This window comes from Emys orbicularis, chromosome 1 (assembly GCF_028017835.1).
Source record: "Emys orbicularis isolate rEmyOrb1 chromosome 1, rEmyOrb1.hap1, whole genome shotgun sequence".
Taxonomy (NCBI): Eukaryota; Metazoa; Chordata; order Testudines; family Emydidae; genus Emys; species Emys orbicularis.
The window spans coordinates 112,583,141-112,603,378 of NC_088683.1; the positions used below are offsets into that span (position 1 = coordinate 112,583,141).

The 20,238-nt window shown below is 39.2% G+C and overlaps 1 protein-coding gene across 1 annotated transcript in view; it reads right to left on the minus strand.

The window, feature by feature from the left end:
- Positions 1-7,660: 7,660 nt before the first annotated feature.
- Positions 7,661-20,238, minus strand: part of RESF1 (retroelement silencing factor 1) — a 40,415-nt gene continuing 27,837 nt past the window's right edge. The window contains exons 4-6 of the mRNA XM_065416178.1: positions 9,267-15,080; positions 8,410-8,484; positions 7,661-7,818 (exon numbers count right to left, since the gene is read on the minus strand). Coding sequence (XP_065272250.1) covers positions 7,661-7,818; positions 8,410-8,484; positions 9,267-15,033 — 6,000 coding nt within the window. The 5' untranslated portion in view covers positions 15,034-15,080. The remainder of the gene's footprint in view (positions 7,819-8,409; positions 8,485-9,266; positions 15,081-20,238) is intronic.

Below are 20,238 nucleotides of genomic sequence, written 5' to 3' on the forward strand. Positions count from 1 at the left end.
GGTCAGTGTTTTGTGACAAAGTTCCTTCTCTATCTTGGTGGGTCCTGCGCTTATTGGCGGATTTTCTTGCCTCAGAGATTCACCATGTGGGTTGGGGAACAGCCCAGAGACCTTCCCCTCTGGTAGAACCCACAGTCCAGGTCAATTGGGAGGTTTGGGGGGAACCCGGTCCCGCCCTCTGCTCCGGGTTCCAGCCCAGGGCCCTGTGGACTGCAGCTGTCTAGAGCGCCTCCTGGAACAGCTGCACAACAGCTACAATTCCCTGGGCTACTTCCCCATGGCCTCCTCCCAACACCTTCTTTATCCTCACCACAGGCCCTTCTTCTTGGTGTCTGTTAATGCTTATACTCCTCAGTCCTCCAGCAGCACGTCCTCTCACTCCCAGCTCCTTACACCCACACCACAAGCTGAAGTGAGCTCCTTTTTAAACCCAGGTGCCCTGATTAGCCTGCCTTAATTGATTCTAGCAGCTTCTTGATTGGCTGCAGGTGTTCTAATCAGCCTGTCTGCCTTAATTATTTCCAGAAAGTTCCTGATTGTTCTGGAACCTTCCCTGTTACCTTACCCAGGGAAAAGAGACCTACTTAATCTGGGGCTAATATATCTGCCTTCTATCACTCTCCTGTAGCCATCTGGCCTGACCCGGTCACAGTTTGTAAAGGTAGCCAACTAAAAATTTGTATAAAAAAATTCATACAGCAACTATAAAACAGCCCTAAAACTAAAAATAATAAATTAGTAAAATAATATGGGCTTTCAGTGCATTGTTTAAATAAAAAATGTCCTTAATTAACCAAGGTAATATACAAAAGAACACAGCCAGATAAATAAATTAAAGTAGTGACTAAAAATAAGGTGCTCAATCCCCTCGCTAAAGTTAAAAATAAATTTATTTTAAAAGCCTATTAATAAAGAAACATACATGACATTACCACATCACTTAAAAAACCCAAAATAAGGTTAACCACTTAAATTAGTCATAACAAGGCTGAAATCCATTCTATGGCTAAAAAGGTAACGTGTAGGACAATAAGTACATAATGTGCAGGACAGTAAGTGCTCATGAGGTGGGTTTGCCAATGTGATGCCCTTGGAGCCATGCAATCAACTTGTAGTATGAATCATAGTAACAATGAGATAGGACCCTTGGAAAGGGCCCATCTTGTGTGCCCAATATGGCGAAGTGCCTGAAATGGACATAAAACCAGAACCACATACATGAAAAATAAAAAGCACTGTGTACTTACACAGCAAGTAAAATACAATTATACAAAAAAGGGGTCTAACTTACCAACCCAATTCGTGTTTTACCCTTAAATTTAAAACTGTAATTGAATAATACCCATACCTAAATTTATTAATCCAACAGTAATCAAAAGTCAGCCAAATTTTTGTAATAAAGTTACTTTGTGGCTCCTTAACTTTACAACACCCATTACTAAAATAAATTTACATTTAAAATCTCTTCTACATGTATAAAAAATTAAATTAGGTAAATAAACAAATAAAACAAGTGTTACAACCAGTCAACTGGTAAAAACAAATCAGCTTAAAAAAAGATCCAGGTATTGGTTTGTTGCTGGTGCCAGTAATACTCATTGTAATAATGATTGTATTGTGCTGTAAAATAAAATATATGCTTAGTTTAAACAAAGCAAAAAAACCAATGTTAAATCACATAGCCCCCACTGCACAGTTCTAAATGAAGTAAAGCCCTTGTCAAAAAGCTAAAAACCCAAAGATGAGGTCTATAAAAATGTATAAACTGGGTTAAATTAATGTTTAAAAAATAGATAATGTAAAAAATATTTTCTGCTTTCTCTGTGTGTTTTGTTGACAGCTTTCAACAGCTGTAAAAACAAAATTAAAACAGTTGGTTTGTGTCTTATCTAAAGTAAATTCTTGGTCTGTGTAAATAACATGGCAAACCAAACAAAACAAAAATGCAATTTACTCCCTAGGAAAAACAAAAAAACAAAAAAAACCACCTTACCCCTCCCCCATTAAATAAACAAAACTAGCCAAACAGTAACGCCATGGCCATAAAAAGCAAATAAGTAAAAATAAAACTGTTATACAAAAATAAAATAAAAGCAACAAAAAATAGCTAAAATAAGTAAAAAAAAATTGGTTCAAAATAAACTTTTAGCAAAATAAGTAAAAGGATTATCAATTACAAAACTGGGTGTGTACAAAAATATTTATATGTTTTTTTATTTGAAATAGAATTTAGTTTTAATAATCTGTGCCTGGCCAATATTACAAAACAAGGTTTAAAAATATATGCTTAAAAAAAAAAAAAAAAAGAGGGTGAAGCAACATAAAAATCACACCAAATAGAACCAGTACAAATTAAATAATGACCAAAACAGCCTATTGCACTTTAGGATTGGGTAATTAATCATTAATCTAATTAGCTATCCTGCTCTATCTGCTTTACTTAATTAAGGTAGCAATAGTGTGTCCTAAAATTCTTCAAGTTTAAAACTAGTTAAGTTTAGTAATTGGTGTAAACTGAGCTTTTCACCAGACAGGAGGGACCTCTGACTGACGGGGCAAGTAGACAGGCTAGGAGCCAGTGTGCAGGGGAAGGCAGATTCTGCAAAGATCCAGGAGCAGAGGGGAAGAAAGAGAGGGATTGGCTGAGCACAAGGAAACTGGGACAAGGAAGCTGAGGGAGTGGAGACTACTGAGATTAGATGAGAAACTGTGGAGAAGGGGGAGGACTATGAAGAACCTCTAGAAGAAGACTGGAGTGAGGGTGGGTGGACTGCCAGGAAGACCAGAGTGTGATTGATACTGAGGCTAGGTCTACACTACAGCGGGGGGTCGACCTAAGATACGCAACTTCAGCTACGTGAATAGCGTAGCTGAAGTGGCGTATTTTAGGTCGACTTACCTGGCTGTGAGGACGGCGGCAAGTCGACCGCTGCCGCGCCGCCGTCGACTCCGCTACCACCTCTTGCCGCGGTGGATTTCCGGAGTCGACGGCAGAGTCATCGGGGATCGATTTTATCGCGTCTTCACTAGACGCGATAAGTCGATCCCCGATAGACCGATTGCTACCCGCCAATCCGGCGGGTAGTGAAGACGTGCCCTGAGACAGGCTAGGCAAAGAAACTAGGATTGGCACAAGAAGCCAGTAGGGAGCATGAAGGAAGGAGGAGGGGGGAAAACACAGGGCTGCGTCAGTGACAGACTAAAGGGGACAGGATCAGAAATGTCTGTGAACACAACAGATCTTCCCTTCAGGAGTCTGTCACCAGCAGTATTCAGTGACAAAAGAACTTCCTTAAAACCACTGAATTTTTTATTTTAACAGTGGGAACAAAGCATTTAGGGAAAAGGAATTCAAAACAGTCTACATGCATGTCTATCTTACCACCAACCTTATCAACAAGGTGGCTGCCTCCTTGAGTGCCCCCGCACAGACTGAGGAGGCCCTGCCTCAGTTCCCTCCTCAATAACTGCACAAAGGTTTGTGTCCAGTAACAACTCTTCTTAGGGTCTGGTTTATTAACATAAAATTCAAAACAAACACACAAGTCTTCTATCCCAGACTCAGGTTGGGAACAGCCCCTCTTTCCTGAGGACTGTTTCCAAGCGGGGCACAGCTTTTCCACTCTTCCCAGTCTTTACTTAGTCTCTCCCCTCATCCAATTCTGAGCTCCTTTGAGTGACTCTGCAATCTTCTGAGCAGTCACACCCTAGCTTCTCTACCTAGTCTTCCAAAGGCTCGCAGTGACCAAGAGGCTATCCAGGGTCAAACATGCCCCCACCCTCCTGCAGGAACCTCCTGCTCTCTTCAGCACCTGCCTCAGCTTCCTCTTTGTTTCCTGTTCCCCTCTGCCTCTCTCTAAAAACCAGCTGCTCTCTCTCAGACTCCATCAAGAGGCTGTTAATGAGGCACAGTTGGGCTGGACCAGTTTCCTCTTAAAGGTGCCAGTCCACCCTGTGAGACATCCTCGGATGGTCAAAAAGGCAGGCCTAGCTTCTTCCAACACCCCACTGAATGCCTACATCATGGGCTGGTACCCACTAACAACTTCTCCCTCTCTTGCAAGAGTATTTCTTTTAAAAACAGCCATACCTAGTTCTTTTGTTCGGTGTTCTCGGGCTTTGGGCTTTCTGGAAAATAATAAACACCACCTCCCTATTTTTTCAGGTTGGTTGGGGAGGAGGTAAAATCTGCAAGGCCAACAGTTCAGGCATTATTCTTTAACAAGTATTTGAGGGATGACTTATCCTGAGCCATTCTTTGCCTTTCCAACTTATATCCCTTACAGCCCTGTAGAACTAAACCAATATATTCATACAGTAAACATCGCAAAAAACAGTTCGACATATAGTATTCATAAATTAGAGCAGCTTCACTTCTGTCCAATGTTGTGAAAGAGGCAAGGGGTTACAGGAAGAGAACGGATGCTAATATAGTTCAGGCAGTTGAATACTACCCTGGAGAATTGGATTCTATCCCTGCCTCTGCTGCAAATTACCTGTGAGATGCTAGATATGTCTGTAAACCAGACTTCTCACAGGTGGCCAGTAATTGTGTTTTTCTGCATGCCCAACATGTGACCCTGGGGTCTGATTTGTAGAAGTGCAGAGCATTTACAGCTGCAACTGAACAGGAGATGTGCTTTGAACATATAAAATGTTAAGTATTCTGAAAAATCAGGTCCTAGGTGCCTCAACTTGGGCACCCAAAACTCATTGACACTTTTGACCTTAATTTCTGTACTTCATCTGTAAAATTGGGATACCATCATCCCTTCACAGAGGTGTTGTGAAAATGAATTCATTAATGATTGCGAAGTACTCAGTTACCATAATGATGAGCACTATAGAAAAGCCATAGAAAAGCCCATCAGGAAATAATTCTACCTTCATAATAGAGATGTAATAGTGGATGGTAAATACAAGGCCACACATTGAAAAATGAGTGTAAGACAGAATATTGCATATCTGCTCATTTGGTGAGCACTGTCCATCCTGCGCACTGAATGAGACGGGGGACTTGTGGAAAAAGTAATATGCGACCATGTAGTCAAAAAAATGCAGGGAGCCCAAATTAAAGTTGCACAAGCAACCTTAATTCTGGCATTTCCTAGATTCTGCAACCTTATTGTTCCTTTCATGTATTTCTTGTGTGTAATATACATTTTATTGTCATATAGCAAGCTGTTAGCATCACTAGGTCAGTCATCCAGATAGAGAGAATTATAGTGATACTTTCTGGAGGACCATCATAATATTAAATACTACAAAGGGGCCAAGAACATCTCAAAATATAGAGCACAATGAATCCAGTCTGGTGGAAGCCTACTATTAATGACCGTGTAAAAATATTTAAGATACATGGATTAGTTGCAACGGCCTATATACAATAGTCATGGGCTGATTGCTCAAATGATATCTTATTGAAGGGCCCTCCCAAACTAAAAAAAAAATACCATTCATTCATTTTTTATTATTCATCTAAGTCAGGTGAACACCTTCAGATTTTCTGAAGCAGAACAAATCTACACAATTAAGTTATGGACATGAAATGGGTACCATTAGCAATTTGGTAACTAATACACGTCAGATTAGAGAGGAACTTTTTCTTCACGGGGGTGGGGGTCAGAAAGGCGATGGTAAGCTTCAAGGTAAAAAAAAAAAAAGCAAACACACCAATAATTCCCAATAGTATTAAAAATTGTCCAGGGACAACACTTCCTGTAAGCCACCAGAGGTTGTGCATCTTATTATGGAGAACTTAACATGTTATTAGAATAGTACACTTTCTCCTGCCATCTATCCCTCAAACTCAAACACTTGCAAAGCCCCTTTTCTATTTTAAAAGAAGGGAACCACAGGTTTTAATATATCTTTAGCATAGAGTCATGTGGAAATGGTAGTGGGATTGGTCTGTTGTATAACTCCTAGGTTGTTCACATCCAAAGTCCAACACAAGCATGGGCAGGTCTTCTGAGTGTTGGTGCCAATTCATTACCCACTCATCTATGGGCTTCTTCTCCAGTCAAAGAAAGAGAAAAAAATGCCAAACAAGGAAGGTGATCCTGAATTTCTTTGAGCACCAGTCTGTTGTTCAGATGCAGAAGCTCAGGACCAAATCCTAGCCTCAGTTACACCTATGCAACTCTTAATGAAATCAGAATTGCACACTAACTAAGGGCATTCTCTGGTATTTAATTTTGCGTTGCCTTTAAAATAGTCTTTTTGAGCAACTTTAAGAAAAACATTTTCACATAATTTTTGATTTCCTTCAGTATCCATTCAGCTCATTAAAAAAATATGCAACCAGCTACAATTAACAGCAATCAGTAAATCAGAAAAATAACCTGGTGGAGAAATACCAAAATGTAATGCTCAAAATAAGTTTATTTAATATATGAAAATGGTTCAGTTAATTATCCACACTGGGTATATTTTCAGTATAAATGTTTAAACATGTAAAAAATCAAATGCCAAAAGTTCTGAAAAAATACAATTAAATTCAAAATTCTGAACACTGTGAGCAAAAGGAACAAAACAACCAACAATAATGAATATAATCCATATCACAGTGTGTGTGTAGTTTTAAACATTAGCTAATGTAGCTTAGAAACATAGAAATCCACTTTATTCACTTTAACCAGTGACTGTAATAGCTTAGACATCATGAATTCAAACTTCCTAGAATTCAACTACTGCTCCTTTTCTTTCCAATATAAAGAAAGTAGGAGAAAATTACCCTAAATTAGGGATGAAAAGCATCAACTGGTCATCAACTTGAGTACAATGTTAAGATAAGGAATTACTGATTAAGGGCTAATCTACACTACTGCACTACATTCTGGTGAAGCCGCGTTATGGTGACGGGAGAGTGCTCTCCCATCAGCATAATTACTCCACCTCAGCAAGAGGTGGAAGATATGTTGCCAGGAGAACATCTCCCACTGACACAGCGCTAGCCTGGACAGCGCTTAGGTCGATGTAACTTGCGTCACTTAGGGGGTGGCTTTTTCACATCCCCGAGCGATGTAAGTTACATTGACTTAAGTTGTATTGTAGACAAGCCCTTATTTTCTAACAAGTTTTATAAAGTTCAGTTTAGTAAAACTGAGTAGCAGCATAAATACTTCATGGTATCCCTTGATCAGTATGCTCTGGTTCAGTTGCTTTGTTGCATTGTTCTGTCTGCAACGTAAAAAAAATATTAACATCTCCCCCCACCCACCCCCGACCAAGCCTCAAATAAGAAAGCCTTGTTAAAAACAGAACTAATTAGAACAGCATAAATAGAAGATATTATGTAATGCTTAGGAATCTACCACTGATCCCTTTGCACTGGTCATATTTCCATTGCCAGCAATGAAAAGTCTCTGAGGGGAGGAGATTTTCCAAAACCAGAAAGGAAAGCAGTTGATCTATTGATAAAACAACAATCTGGATGGTTTAAATGCTCCTGAGATTCTGCTAGCTTCAATTAAAGCCTGTAGTTTGAAAAAGAAAAAAAATATCAAATACATTTGATAAGGGATAACATTTTCAACACTGACATTTTCAGCATAATGTCTTATTTGCTTAACAAAAAAATGAATGTATACTGAAGATCAGCAACACACAAATTTAGTTCTCACAAATGCATTTTTGTTGTTTTATGATTGAAGACCACCTATTTTGAACAGCTACTATCAAGGCTTCTGCTTCTTTTTGCCAGATACATTTTCCTGTAGGTCTGAAACATCGCTTTCGAGTCTTTGACTGGAACATGAAGAGCCTCATTTCCTTCCAGGATTTGTATTGCTGCATCAAGTGGAATATTATCATCAACTGAAAGACAGATATGAAGTCAGTTACACTGAAAGTCACTACTGAACATTCATCACTTAGCTTGCTGAAATTTTATAAGTATGTTTTACCTTTTAAAATAAAGTGAAATACAAATGCAAATAGTTAAGAGTTCAGAATGAGCATTTTACCTGTGTGGTATTTAAGAAAGTGAAAACAACTATTACATAATCTGATTTACTGAACCATCTAGCATTTAATTCCATTCCCTACAACCATTTTTAATACTGAATTGTAACAACTGCAAGAAGAAATGTACACAAAAAGGTTTAGGCCTTGTCTACACTATGGAATTATAGCAAAATATTCCCACCAATGCTACCGTTGGTTCAGCTGCATCCAACTGGAGCTGAAGTGTAGATGAAGCTTCACCTGAGGCATTACCACATTGTTAGGGCAGTAACAATCTCCATAAAGCACCAGAGCCACGTCTGCATTCAGGCTCCCATTAGTGCAGTTGAACTAGTGGCAGCACCAGAGATAATATTTTGCTGAAGTGTACATTAACAATTTTTGAAGTCAAGCAAACAGTATTTGATATTTATTCCAACTTGAATAATCAAGTCATTTCACCTTGAGCTGTTCCTTCAGTTTTTCTTTGCTTCATTGGGATATAATTTAACCAGTCTTCCTTTTTGCTTTTGACCCCTGAAAATTAAAAAAGATAAAAGAAATTGAATGGAGGGATAAATCTTACAATCACCAGTAATTCTTACCACTCATGTTATAAGCACACAGCCAGGCATAACAAGACAGCCAGTAAGTGTTTAGTCTCAAATTGTTCTATATAGCTTATTCACTATTTATAGCAGGGTTGCCCAAACCACGGCTCTTTTACAGTTAAAGTGTGACTTGCAGAGCCCCCTCAAATCCGCACTCCATTCTCCACCTACCAGACTGGGGGATGGGAGCTCAGGGCTTGTGCCCTGCAGCAGGGTGATTGGGCTAGGGGCTTTTCCCTGTAGGTGGGGAGTGAGGTGCCTGCTAGGGCTTCAGCAGGAGTGGGGCTGAAGCTCTGAGCCCCAGCTGGCACGTCCCGCAGGGTTGAAGCCTCGAGCCCCAGCTGGCACGCCTGGCTCTTGAACTTTTGAAGATTATCGTACGCGGCTCAGAGGGATAGTAAGTTCAGCCATCCCGATTTATAGTTCTGCATAATATGAAATTTAAAAGATTGGAATTTCTATTGTTTTTCTTAACTTCACAGGAGAACAATAAATCATAAAATTATAACAATTCTCTTCTCCCTTCCCCCCGCCCCCCAAAAGAACATATATCGAGGGTATGTGGTTTTAAGCCCAATACCGGCAATAAACTGCTCTTGGCTTTGCATCACAGCATTCAACCTAATTTTTGCCTCATTTCGTATGCAAGACCCCACATTATTATTTATATGGTTTCACAGATAAGGAGAAAATTAATTTATACTGCACCTGCCACAAGGGATGCGTCTCTTTCAGAGGAGTGTGCAATATCCAGACTCTCTCCATCAGTGGCTGTATTTCTGAACAGTATCTCTGGACACAATTTAAACTCAAGCATTTGTGGTCTGTGTAGTTTATCCTCTTCTGAAGGTGAGCTAGCAGTTTTCCAGTACTGGCTGGATTCTGGAACTTTATTAGATTTTATATGCCATACAGGTTTGGCAGGTGATGTGTCTAGTTTTGTCAGACAAATGCTTTCTTGGGCAGTACGTATAAACGCAACTCTATTCAGATAGTTTTTTTTTTGTTCCCTTTGAAGAGAAATGTTCAGTCTACTAGTTTTTCTACTTAAATACTGTGGATTTTTTTCAGAATGTTTCTCTCTGTTCTGAACATCCAGGTCTTTCTCTCTGCCAGAAAAGTAGGTTTTAGACTTTTTAGAAGGGCGCCCTTTTTTTTTCTTTGGTTTGGGGATATAATTATGATTTGCTAAGAAGTTTTTATATTTCCAGACATTTTCTTCTTTCGATGTCGCAGATTTCTCAAAATATGCCACATCAGTACTTTGTTTATTATATCCTGCACGTTCAAAAGTGTTTGTTTCATATTTGATTCTTTCACTTTCCAATTTTGGTTTTTTTGAGTCTCTCTTCCCAATCATGTTTTCTTTCCGTTTTCGTCTATATAAACGTTCCTGTGAAGGTAGGACATTTATAGATTTATGCTGAGAATATTCATATTTTCTTGAGCTTGCATTTGGGGATTTTCTTGTGGCTCCATGATGATTATCCGACTTATGTTTTATTTCCGTTGACAATTTTGTCTTCTCTTTAATTTGTCCATTCTTGCTAAATGTGTAATTATGTCTCTTAACTCTGTGTGCTTCACCTGCACTCTGTTCAAGTTTTTTATATTTATTTTCTTCATATATTTTAGTTTGTTTGACCTCAATGGTTTCTGAAATTTTTGAATTGTGGACATGTGTCTTGGATTTCATGGCCAACCCTTCTGTTTGTGTTTGATCTTTTTCAAAAGATTCCATTTTATAGACTTTTTCTTCTTTTTTAGTTGATATTATCAAGTGTTCTACATTTGTATGATGGACCTTTCCTGAAGCAAATTCCTCCCTTGTGCATCTCTGAGAATCTGTTTCACTAGTCCGAACTTCTTTCCCCGAAGAGGGAGTTAATACATGGAGTTGCAACTCTCCCCTCCACTGGCCATTCATTCTTTTGAATTGATCAGTTTCTCTTTTCTCAGAAGGATGAAAAGGTCTGATTATTTCTTGGTGTGCTTTAGCTGATTTGTTACTTACTTTTAGCTTAATATCTTTGTTTATTGTAGAGTTTGGAGCAGATTTTCTATCTTTGTCTAATGTGGGAAGATTTTTGCTTGTATCATGTAATTTGACAGGAAGCTGCAGGTTGTTTTCCACTGCACAGTTAGTCTTTGTTATGCGACCAGGTCTACTAGCTGTTTCCTCTCTCCCTTTAAAGCCAGTGTTTTCAGATTCTGAACACTGATTGCCACCATCCTGTTTCTCTGAAGCAACATCCTCTTGAGATTTGCATGAGCACCCTGGCACTGCATAAACTGCAGCTAACCAACCCATTAAACAACAATACGTAAATTTTTTATCTCGTTTTGGGGCTGCGTTTTCCTGTGTGTTCTTTTCCTTCTCCATGCCTAGATTCTGATCAGGCTGGATATAGCTTTCTAAAGTCTCTCTCTCTGATGAACTGATTTCCAGTTGTTGATTTTCAGTGTTTTCCACCATGACTTTGTTACAGGATTGGTGACTATGTTCAGGGAACAGTTCTTTCATTTGTTCCGAATTTAGTATTGTGATTTTTATTTGGTTTATTGGATCCTTAGGATCACAGCTTTTGCTATAAGCTTGAGTTCCTTTTTCAACTTGATTCTCTGTTGGCTCAATCACAGAATCTTCATTTTTAGTCAGCTCTTTCATCAGTACGTCTGCACCTTCAATCCCATAAGGAAACTCTTCCAAAAGTTCAGTCAGCTGATCATTTAGAAAGGTTACAGGTACTGCTCTATTACCACTAATCCCATTGTCCATTGTATTTTCCCCTTCACTGAATACATGTTCTTGTGTATTTTCTTCCTTTGCAGTAGAATAGACATCTGTTTCACCGATTACATTAAATGATAGGTCTTGTTTGTTTCTGATCAACTCCTGGTTAACATCAACAACATTTTCTTCATTCCTGGAAACTATATTTTGCACTATTTTTTGTCCCAAGCGACAAATAGTTTTAGAAGTGTCTTCATTTTTTTCTTCCTCCAAACTGCTTACATTTACATCATCCAAAAGCTTTTTATTACACTGATTTGTATCACATGAAAACATCTCTAAACTTGGTACTCCTAATGACTTTGTTGTGGAACCTGCTTTAGACGCAGGTTTTTGCAATGGCAGAAAACTCTCCCCCTCAAACACACTGGTTTTCATTTCAGATTCTCCTTTACAAGTGTCCAATTGTTGTTCTTTATGCTTTGTATTAGAGATATTTTCTTCTAACAAGGCACCATTTTTCTCTAAATGCATCAAAGGGACAGAACTGAACATATTGGCTATTTGTGAATTATAAGATGCATCACTTTCAACAAGTGAACATACACTGGAAATCTGTAACATGTCATCCTCTGATACAATCGTGGTAGTGCCCCCTGGTTCTACAAAGTCCTCACAATCTTTATTCTTCGTTAGCTCTTCTTGAGACACTGGACTAGAACCATTTGTGCTTGTTTTGGGCAAAGAAATTTTGTTTTGTAAACTGAGCTGCATATTAGTTTTTTTCACTTCTTGTGCAAACTGATCAGCTTTCCTGTTGTTTACATCATACGAGCAGTTTGAATTTACAGCATCTTTTACTATTTTGTTTCCATTAGCTGATTTGGTGTACTGCATATCTGAATCCACTTTCCGTATTGGAATACATTTATCGGATAGTAAGTAAGTAGTTTCCACTATCCCTTTATTGGTATTTGCCACTACTGAAACATCTTTTTGTTTCTCTTCTTGTAGACTACATACACTACCTCCTTCAATTACTGGATAAATTATTTCAGCAGAAAATGTTGTATTTTTTTCTTGATGTTCACTTGAAGTTCTCTCTTTAGAAAGTATTAAAGGAGAAACTACAGCAACTTGGGGTTCAAAACCTTTGATCAAGTTGGAACCCAATGTATCATGTTTTTGCCCAACAGAAGTTGTTGCAGAAGACAAAGTTGTTTCATTTGTACTTACTGTAACTTTATTTAGGTCACTTTTAGCTACTGCAATTTGGTTGTTTTCCAAGATACGACATGTACTCTGATCATGAAATCCTTCATAAGATGATGAAATCAGATTTGATTCTATGCTTTTATTTGACTGACTATATTGAACATCCACAGATTCTGAAGGACACTTTCTCCACAAAGCAAGACATGCTGCTAGCTCTTCCATAGAAGTAGTACAGCTGTTCATTTTAGAAAATGAGTTTCCAGTAACAACTGGTGGTGGTGTATTCTCAGCTACACCATTAGTTACACCTAGTTCAGCTGTTTCTGAAGCAAGAGGATTTATGTAAGAAGTACCGAGTATCTTCTCATTGTTCAAAGTTTTGGTGTTCTCCGTTGGCTGAGAACAAACGCCTTTAGTGTGCTGATCCAATTCAGGATATGCAGATATTGAACACTGCACTGTCTCTACAGCACCTTTTGCTTCTCTTTTGCTGGCCAGTGAACTTCCTCCTGACAGTGTTAAATTGGAAGTTGTTTTTTCATTTTGAAGGAGGCTAGACATTTTATTAGCAAGAGCACCAGACTTTTTTTCTTGCAAAATATTCATGCTATTTAGAACACCAGAGTGGAGAAGTGAGGCTTCCCCAGTGCTAACTGATATATTTTCTGGTAGGACTCTGTCAGAGCTACTAAGTTTGGTAAAACCCAAAGTGTTTTCAATGCATTTCCTGGTCTCTTGAGTAGGACCTGCAGCTGGTGCATTCTTTGGGCCTAATACTGAAGTTCTCTCAAGATTATTTAAATGAATTGGGAGTTTATCCTGATAGGCAATCAAAACAGAGCTTGAAGCAGAATTTCCTTGGTTAATCCAATGACTATTCGGAGTCTTATCTAATCCTTCACTGCCAGTGTTGGTAATGTTTTTGTCGTTTCTTTCTTCAAGTGAAGACTGACGAAGTGGCAGTTGTTGACTCTTCATTCCCACTGTACCAGAGTGTGAAAATGTTTCAGTCTGATTGGCCACATGTGGAAAAAGTTTAAAGTTAGTGTTTCGATTTTGTGGAGGAAGGTCAGAGGTCATTTTATTATGTTCTGAAGATGCCAAGAGTTTCTGTTTTATTAAAAAAACCCTTTCAAGTATTGCATATTTTTTTTTAATTTCCAACAATTTCTGAGCTTCCACAGCCAGACTCTCTTTTGTTACTTTCAATCTATCATCTGTTGATGAAATACTTTTAGAATTATCGGGCAAATCTGTTGAACCACTAATTGGGCTTTCTTGTACTGAAGCTATTTTATTCGGTGGCTCAGAAGGAACCGTCACAACTTCTTCCATGCTGTTAAAATACCTTTCTAAAATGTATGTTGAAGGCTTAGCTGTTGCATTAAAAGACTGATTTGCTGTCACATTTCCACTTAAATTATAAACATTTCCAGTTGCCTGACTGGTTTCTCCAGACTCTAGTTTCTGCCAGTGCTGTTGTACATCTTTAATGTAAGAAACATTACTGTGATCTGACATAGGTTTCTGCTGGTTTTGGATATGTTCATTAGATATACTTGGAACTACCTGTTGAAGACCTGTCAAAGATTGTGCTGCAGCTCTACAATCATAACTAGAAGGATAGTGTGGAGGATTTCCATTATGATCTTCAGAGCCAATTTGGGCTGGTGCATATTGTTGCGATTGTACACCTACTGCAGTGTTTGGACTTGATGAATGTGTATTCTGAAATGGAGTGCTTGGACAGTGTACTTGTTGCTGGAGATGTTGCGTAGGCAAAGCAAAAGCCAAAGAGTTCTGTTGAGAATTTACACACTCATTTGATGACTGATTAATAGGTACTGTAGTACATTGTTGAGAAGATGCAGGCCCATTCAAGTTATATTGTGGTACCCATTCTATTGGCAGCTCCTGTGAAGACGTATTGCATGCTTGGTTACCTTGATAAAACATCACAGTTCTTGTAAAATTAGGTTGTGCTATTTGAGGCTGCATAGGATACGCATTTGTAGTCACATACTGATTCTGTGGCTTCTGTGGTATACTCTGTAAATTGTTTGCAGGGCTTGTTTGTGATGATGCAGTAGCTATTCTTGATTGGGAAAAAACATGCATGTTGGACACAGAGTTTGGCCAAAGATTTAGAGTAGTCTCTACTGGCACATGTGTAGCCTGTTTAGGGACAAGCCGCCTCATTTGTACACGTGAAGGTGGATGCCTCTCAAATGAACGTTGCGAGGTAACAAAAACTCTACCAGGTACAGATTCTTTAGGAAGTGCTTGCTGCAATGTTTTGTATCCCTCAGTATTTTGAAAAGGTAATCGATTTGTAACCATGTTCATGTTAGACTGCAGATATACCGCCTGGTTACTTCCAGGATAAGTACAAGCATTCTGAGTAGAGTACGTGCTTGTCTGAGGGAAAGCACATGCATTAGAAAGCGTGTGAGAAAAATGAATTCCTTGACTTTGCAAGTTCTTCTGATTATCAGCATTTTGGGGTGGTCTTACATTCCAGTTCATCCTGTCTTCGTGTTGCTTTTATTTCTGTTGATTTTAAATTCAGAATTCTAAAAAGAAATCAAAATATTAATTATATTTATGCCAATAAATATTTTTATTCTAACTTTAAAAAATCCACTACTAACAGAATTGTTTGAATGAAATGAAGTTGCTAGATAAAACTTCACTTATGAGCCATAATACTGACATCAAAAACCTCAAATGCTAAAAAGTACGTTAAAGTTCTTTCCCAGAATATGATCAAGTTATGAAAAACTGTGAAAAGTCACAGCATATGAATTTGGATTTTTATATTTGTTTTCACTCATTTTTGCTTAAACAAGGAAATGTATGCAATAATAGGCTAAAATAAGCAACAAGTAAAAACAGTTGAACTCAAACATTTACAAAGCATAATATCAACTCAAGGACAAATAAAGCACATTTTATAAAAAAGAAGCTTCACTTTGAAAAGTCTGATATACAGAGAAGCAGACTTCCAAATATGGGGAGGGGTGGGGGGGGGAGAGGAGAGAAAATCATTTGTAGTTAAAAGATTTCCCAACTATAGTAGTTGGCACTAGTAAGAAGAAATTTATGGATTAAAAAAGTAGTCAATCTCTCAAATGACTATGGGGCAGAATTAAGGCTGTTTGTAAACTGTACTCTCAACCTTAAAATTCTGTCTACATTTTTTATTTTTTTATTTTTAATGAAGCAAATCATACTAGTCTCCAAACAAAGGGCACTTATGTTCTTATTTAGGAGAAAGCACTGTTTTCCTGACTTTCTGAGGTTAACAGGAGAGGAGCCAATTTCATGCAGATGTTAGAAAGTGTGCAATAAAGGAGCTCCCCCTGGAGCATCAACTCTCTGGGAAACCTTCCACAGTTCATGGTTTCCTCCTTCTCTCAATCCTTCGTAACAAGCCTTTAGGAAGCTCACTGGGCAGCTCCAATAATCCCATTCTGTGAGCCTCAGAATGTTCTTTAGGGGTGCCAATCAATCCCTCCTCTTCCATGCAAGCCCAAGAAAACTTATTTCCCTTTCTAAACTAGAATAGGACAGTCATTCAAAAGCCTATGTGGGGCTGGTGACTTTTTTGGCTGTTTCGGATCTGCCAATCCTAAAGTGACTCTCAGATGGTGAGGTTGTTTGTACCCCACAAGCCTATAAAGTTCCTTCATTCTCCATATGAATTTAAGGGGGCAATTGCTCCAATTAAACTCCTAAAAAGCACTGCAGGGAGGGGGATTACAGATATCCTGAAAAGCCTCCATAAATCAGTAAGAGGAGTGAAATAGTTCCCGGGCCTTCTTTCTCCACTACTCCCTCCCATAGCTGCATGCTCACCCTGCCCACTCCACTCCACTCACCCCGCCCCCATCACCACCAAAACCTGCTAAAGTGGTCCACTTGCTGGCCGTATAGAGCCATAAAGAAGGAGGGAAGCCCAGTGACCTTGGAATAGACAGAAGAGTTATAACTAGGTAAATCCCCAGCTAGATGAATAAATAAGTTTAATTGTTTACTTTAAGAGGCCTCTCACTAAGAGCTATAGAGATTAACTTAAAAAAAAATTAAAGGAAGATAGTTTTCCAGCAGACATGACATCTTTTGATATCTTGTTTTAAGTCTATTGGAGCAGACAAGCCATTCTGATATTACTATTTAAAATCATAATAGCTTACCAAATTAGCATTTAATTGACCAGTGTGTAGTCTGTGTACTCATTGAAGTCATTGGTCAAGCTCCCATTGACTTCAGTAAATGCAGAATCAGGCACTCATCTCCACTGAATGAATCTAATAAATTAAATTTTAGATTTTTTTCCTTCCCCCACCACTCTTTAAAAGTGACCAAACAAAAGTTGAGATATTTTGGTCTCTACAGAGCCCCTATAATTTTAAGCCCCTCTCATTTTTAATTTTAAGCCAAATAGGAATTCACACAGTCGAGACATAACCTACCAATTTTGAAGGTTAATTTCTCAGTTCATCAGGGAAAAGAAGTGCGTCAAAGCAGCCGCTCCTAGCACACCCTCCTCTGGCAGGGCGCAGGATAGCAAGTGCTCCTTTCACAGTTTCCCCTTGGCCCAGCCATAAAAGGAACACAGCCCCAACGATTCAGCCCCATTCAGCCTCTCTTGCTCAGGAAGGTCAATAAGCTAGCCCCTCCACTGGTCTCCTAGCCAGTTCTTCCCTTTTCCCGGGAAGGACCTGCAGACCTTTCCATTCTCTGGAGACTTTGTCCCAGGCAGTTCTCACCTGCCAGCCTATGCTCAAGTGTATGTCTAATCAGGAACTAGACACCTGCAGCTAGCCTGTGCCAGCTGACTCGGGCTCACAGGACTCAGGCGGTTTCACTGTTGTTGTCGACTTCCAGGCTTGAGCTCCAGCCTGACCCCTGGGACCCTGTGGGGTGGGAGGGTCCGAGAGCTCGAACTCCAGCCCGAGTCTGGAAGTCTACACAGCAATGCATCCTGAGCCCAATGAGCCCAAGTCAGCTGACACAGGCCAACGGGGTGTCTAGTTGCTGTGCACACATACCCTCAAGTCAGCCTTGACTCACTAGGTCTCCCATTCCCTCTAGGGCCCATATGCCCTCTTTAAGCCTAATCAGGAGGCAGCTAAAAAGTGTACTGGCCTCTTCCCTCTTAAAGGGCCAGTGCAACCCTGTGACAATGAATTCCTCCTTTTTAGAGGGAGGACAGCACTTATAAGAAAAGGTCAGTTGGAATGAATAAACTGATCACTGCCAATTCATAATTTAACATCTAGTATAAAAAGAATTGTCTATCTTAAGTCCATCCAAGAGCCATTGTGCATGCCATTCTACTGTGAAAACTGATTGCCTCAGACAGCACCTTCAAACTCACATTTAGTCCATGTGTTTGTTCAAAGTAATTTCTTATTGTAGGGACAAAAACAAACATTTAGTACTTTTTCCTCATTAGTATTACAGCATCAATACAGTCAAAAGAGGGAAGCATAGTCACTTTTGAAAATTTTGCCCAAGTAACTCCGATTTTCAAAAGTTACAGGATCCTAAGTGCTTAAGCTAGGTCTACACTTGGAAGGCTTTGATGATATAGCTAAACTGCCAATGTGCTCCTAGCATGGTGCAACTACGCTTTTGCTGGTATAATTGCACCCACACAAGGAGATTCTGCTGGCACAACTATGTCTGTCACAAATCACGTCACCCCCTGCACACACACAGACCTAGCTATGACGGCAAAAATTTGTAGTGCAGACCTGGTCTAAGTCTCATTAAAAATCCATGGGATTTAGGTGCCCAGCTGCATAGGCCATTTCTGAAAGTGGGACTTACAAATTTTGTAAAATATTTATCCTATATTCCCTTCGTGTGCATTGGTAGAATCGTGAGCAAGTTCAAACTAAAGTGCCAAAAAAACAAACAAAAAAACCCACCAACCCATGCAGCAATGACAGGTCAGTTGCACTGTAGAGACTGACCTTCACTCTCTTACCTGATTTGAAGTAACTTGTTATTTAGTGACAGGCAAAGGGAATCCAATTTATATTTCAATTCCTTAGGGTCACCCACTCACAGTACCTGGTAATATTAAAAATAGGAAGGTCTTCATTTATTTGAGGGTCTTCCTGAACTTGGCCTTTGATTTCTGAATATTTTAAAAACAGCTGAACTGTATACTTGAGTACTAATTTTAAGGATTGAATGCTGTTACATGTTTGGATGTAATAAGACATGCTGCCAGATAACCAACTCAGTTGAAGTTTTATTTAAGATAGACAAAATCAATACTTAATACAGCACTACACAGAATACAGAAAAGAAAAAGACATTTATACCAATCTCCGACTGCAGAAGTTTGGCGGCTCACTTCACTTCTGACTAACTCCCCAAAATTCATCCCTTTATATAGCAGTAAGACAAAGAAAATCCTCTCATGCTTTGAATTTTATTTTGAATCAATAAGCCAAACAACATTTGTAACTAATTTATCACTACTAGGACCATCAGTGGCCATAATTAACTCTTAATGAGTGGACATAAATCAATGCATTACTCAGTGGTTTGCTGTTATACTGATTATAGAACACATCTGTTATAACAAATGTTCCCTCTCCGTGTTATTTACTAGTAACTTATCAATAATAGTGTGCATTTATAAGCATCCCTTATCAATTACACAATCCTGTCCATTACAACACACATCTATTAGTTGCCAGGGATCCATTCCTGGACATCTGAACCAAGTTAGCAAGGTGAGGGGGGAAAAACAGTTTAGATCATTAAGTACAGTCCAACTATGATTACAGACATCCATTTGTCTAAAATCACACACAACATTCTGGGATTTTTGGCCAAGGAATCATGAGAGTTTAATATACAAAAGAATCATAAGATTAATATTTACTAACAAAGCAAACATCTGGTGTCCATTAGATAATTTTTACAGGCACGTTAGTCTCTCCTCCTTCTAGTCCTTTCTGTCCTACTTTGTTCCCAAGCAGCCTCAAAAACTGAAAGTAACTACATTCACTCCCTACTACTTTCACAGCCCATCAACACATTATTAAACTGTGATAGGCACAATATAAAAGCCTTAAAAAGGAAAAGAGGAGGTTACTTACCTGTAACTGAAGGTTCTTCAAGACGTCTGGTCCGTATCTGTATTCCATTGAGGGTTATGCATGCACACCATGCATCAGAAGTCAGAGAATTTGAAAGTAGCCTCCGCTGGTCCGTGCATGTGCCCTGGCTCGCCTCATGCTTCCATCTGAGGCGATAAAGGGCGGAGCGGATGGACCACATCTTTAGTTCCTTCTCCACCGTGAATTGACCAATCTGCAGCAGAGGGAAAGGTGGGCAGGAAGTGGAATACAGATAAGAACCACGCATCTTGAAGAACCTCCACTTACAGGTAAGAAATCTCCGCTTCTTCTTCGAGTGATGGTCCCTATTGTATTCCACTGAGGGTGATTAACAAGCAGTACCTAAGTTGGAGGAGAGTGCAAGGTTGAGGATGGAGTGGTCATGTGGAGAACTGCCATGCTGAAGGAAGCATTCACTGCAGAGTCAGAACTCCACCTGGCTACTCTACATATGTCTACAAGAAGCACGTCCTGAAAGGAGGCCATGGTTGAAGCCTGAGCTCTTGTGGAGTGAGCCTGCAACCCTGTAGGGAGAGTTAGTCCTGACAACTGGTAGAAGAGTTTAATGCAAATAAAAATCCAC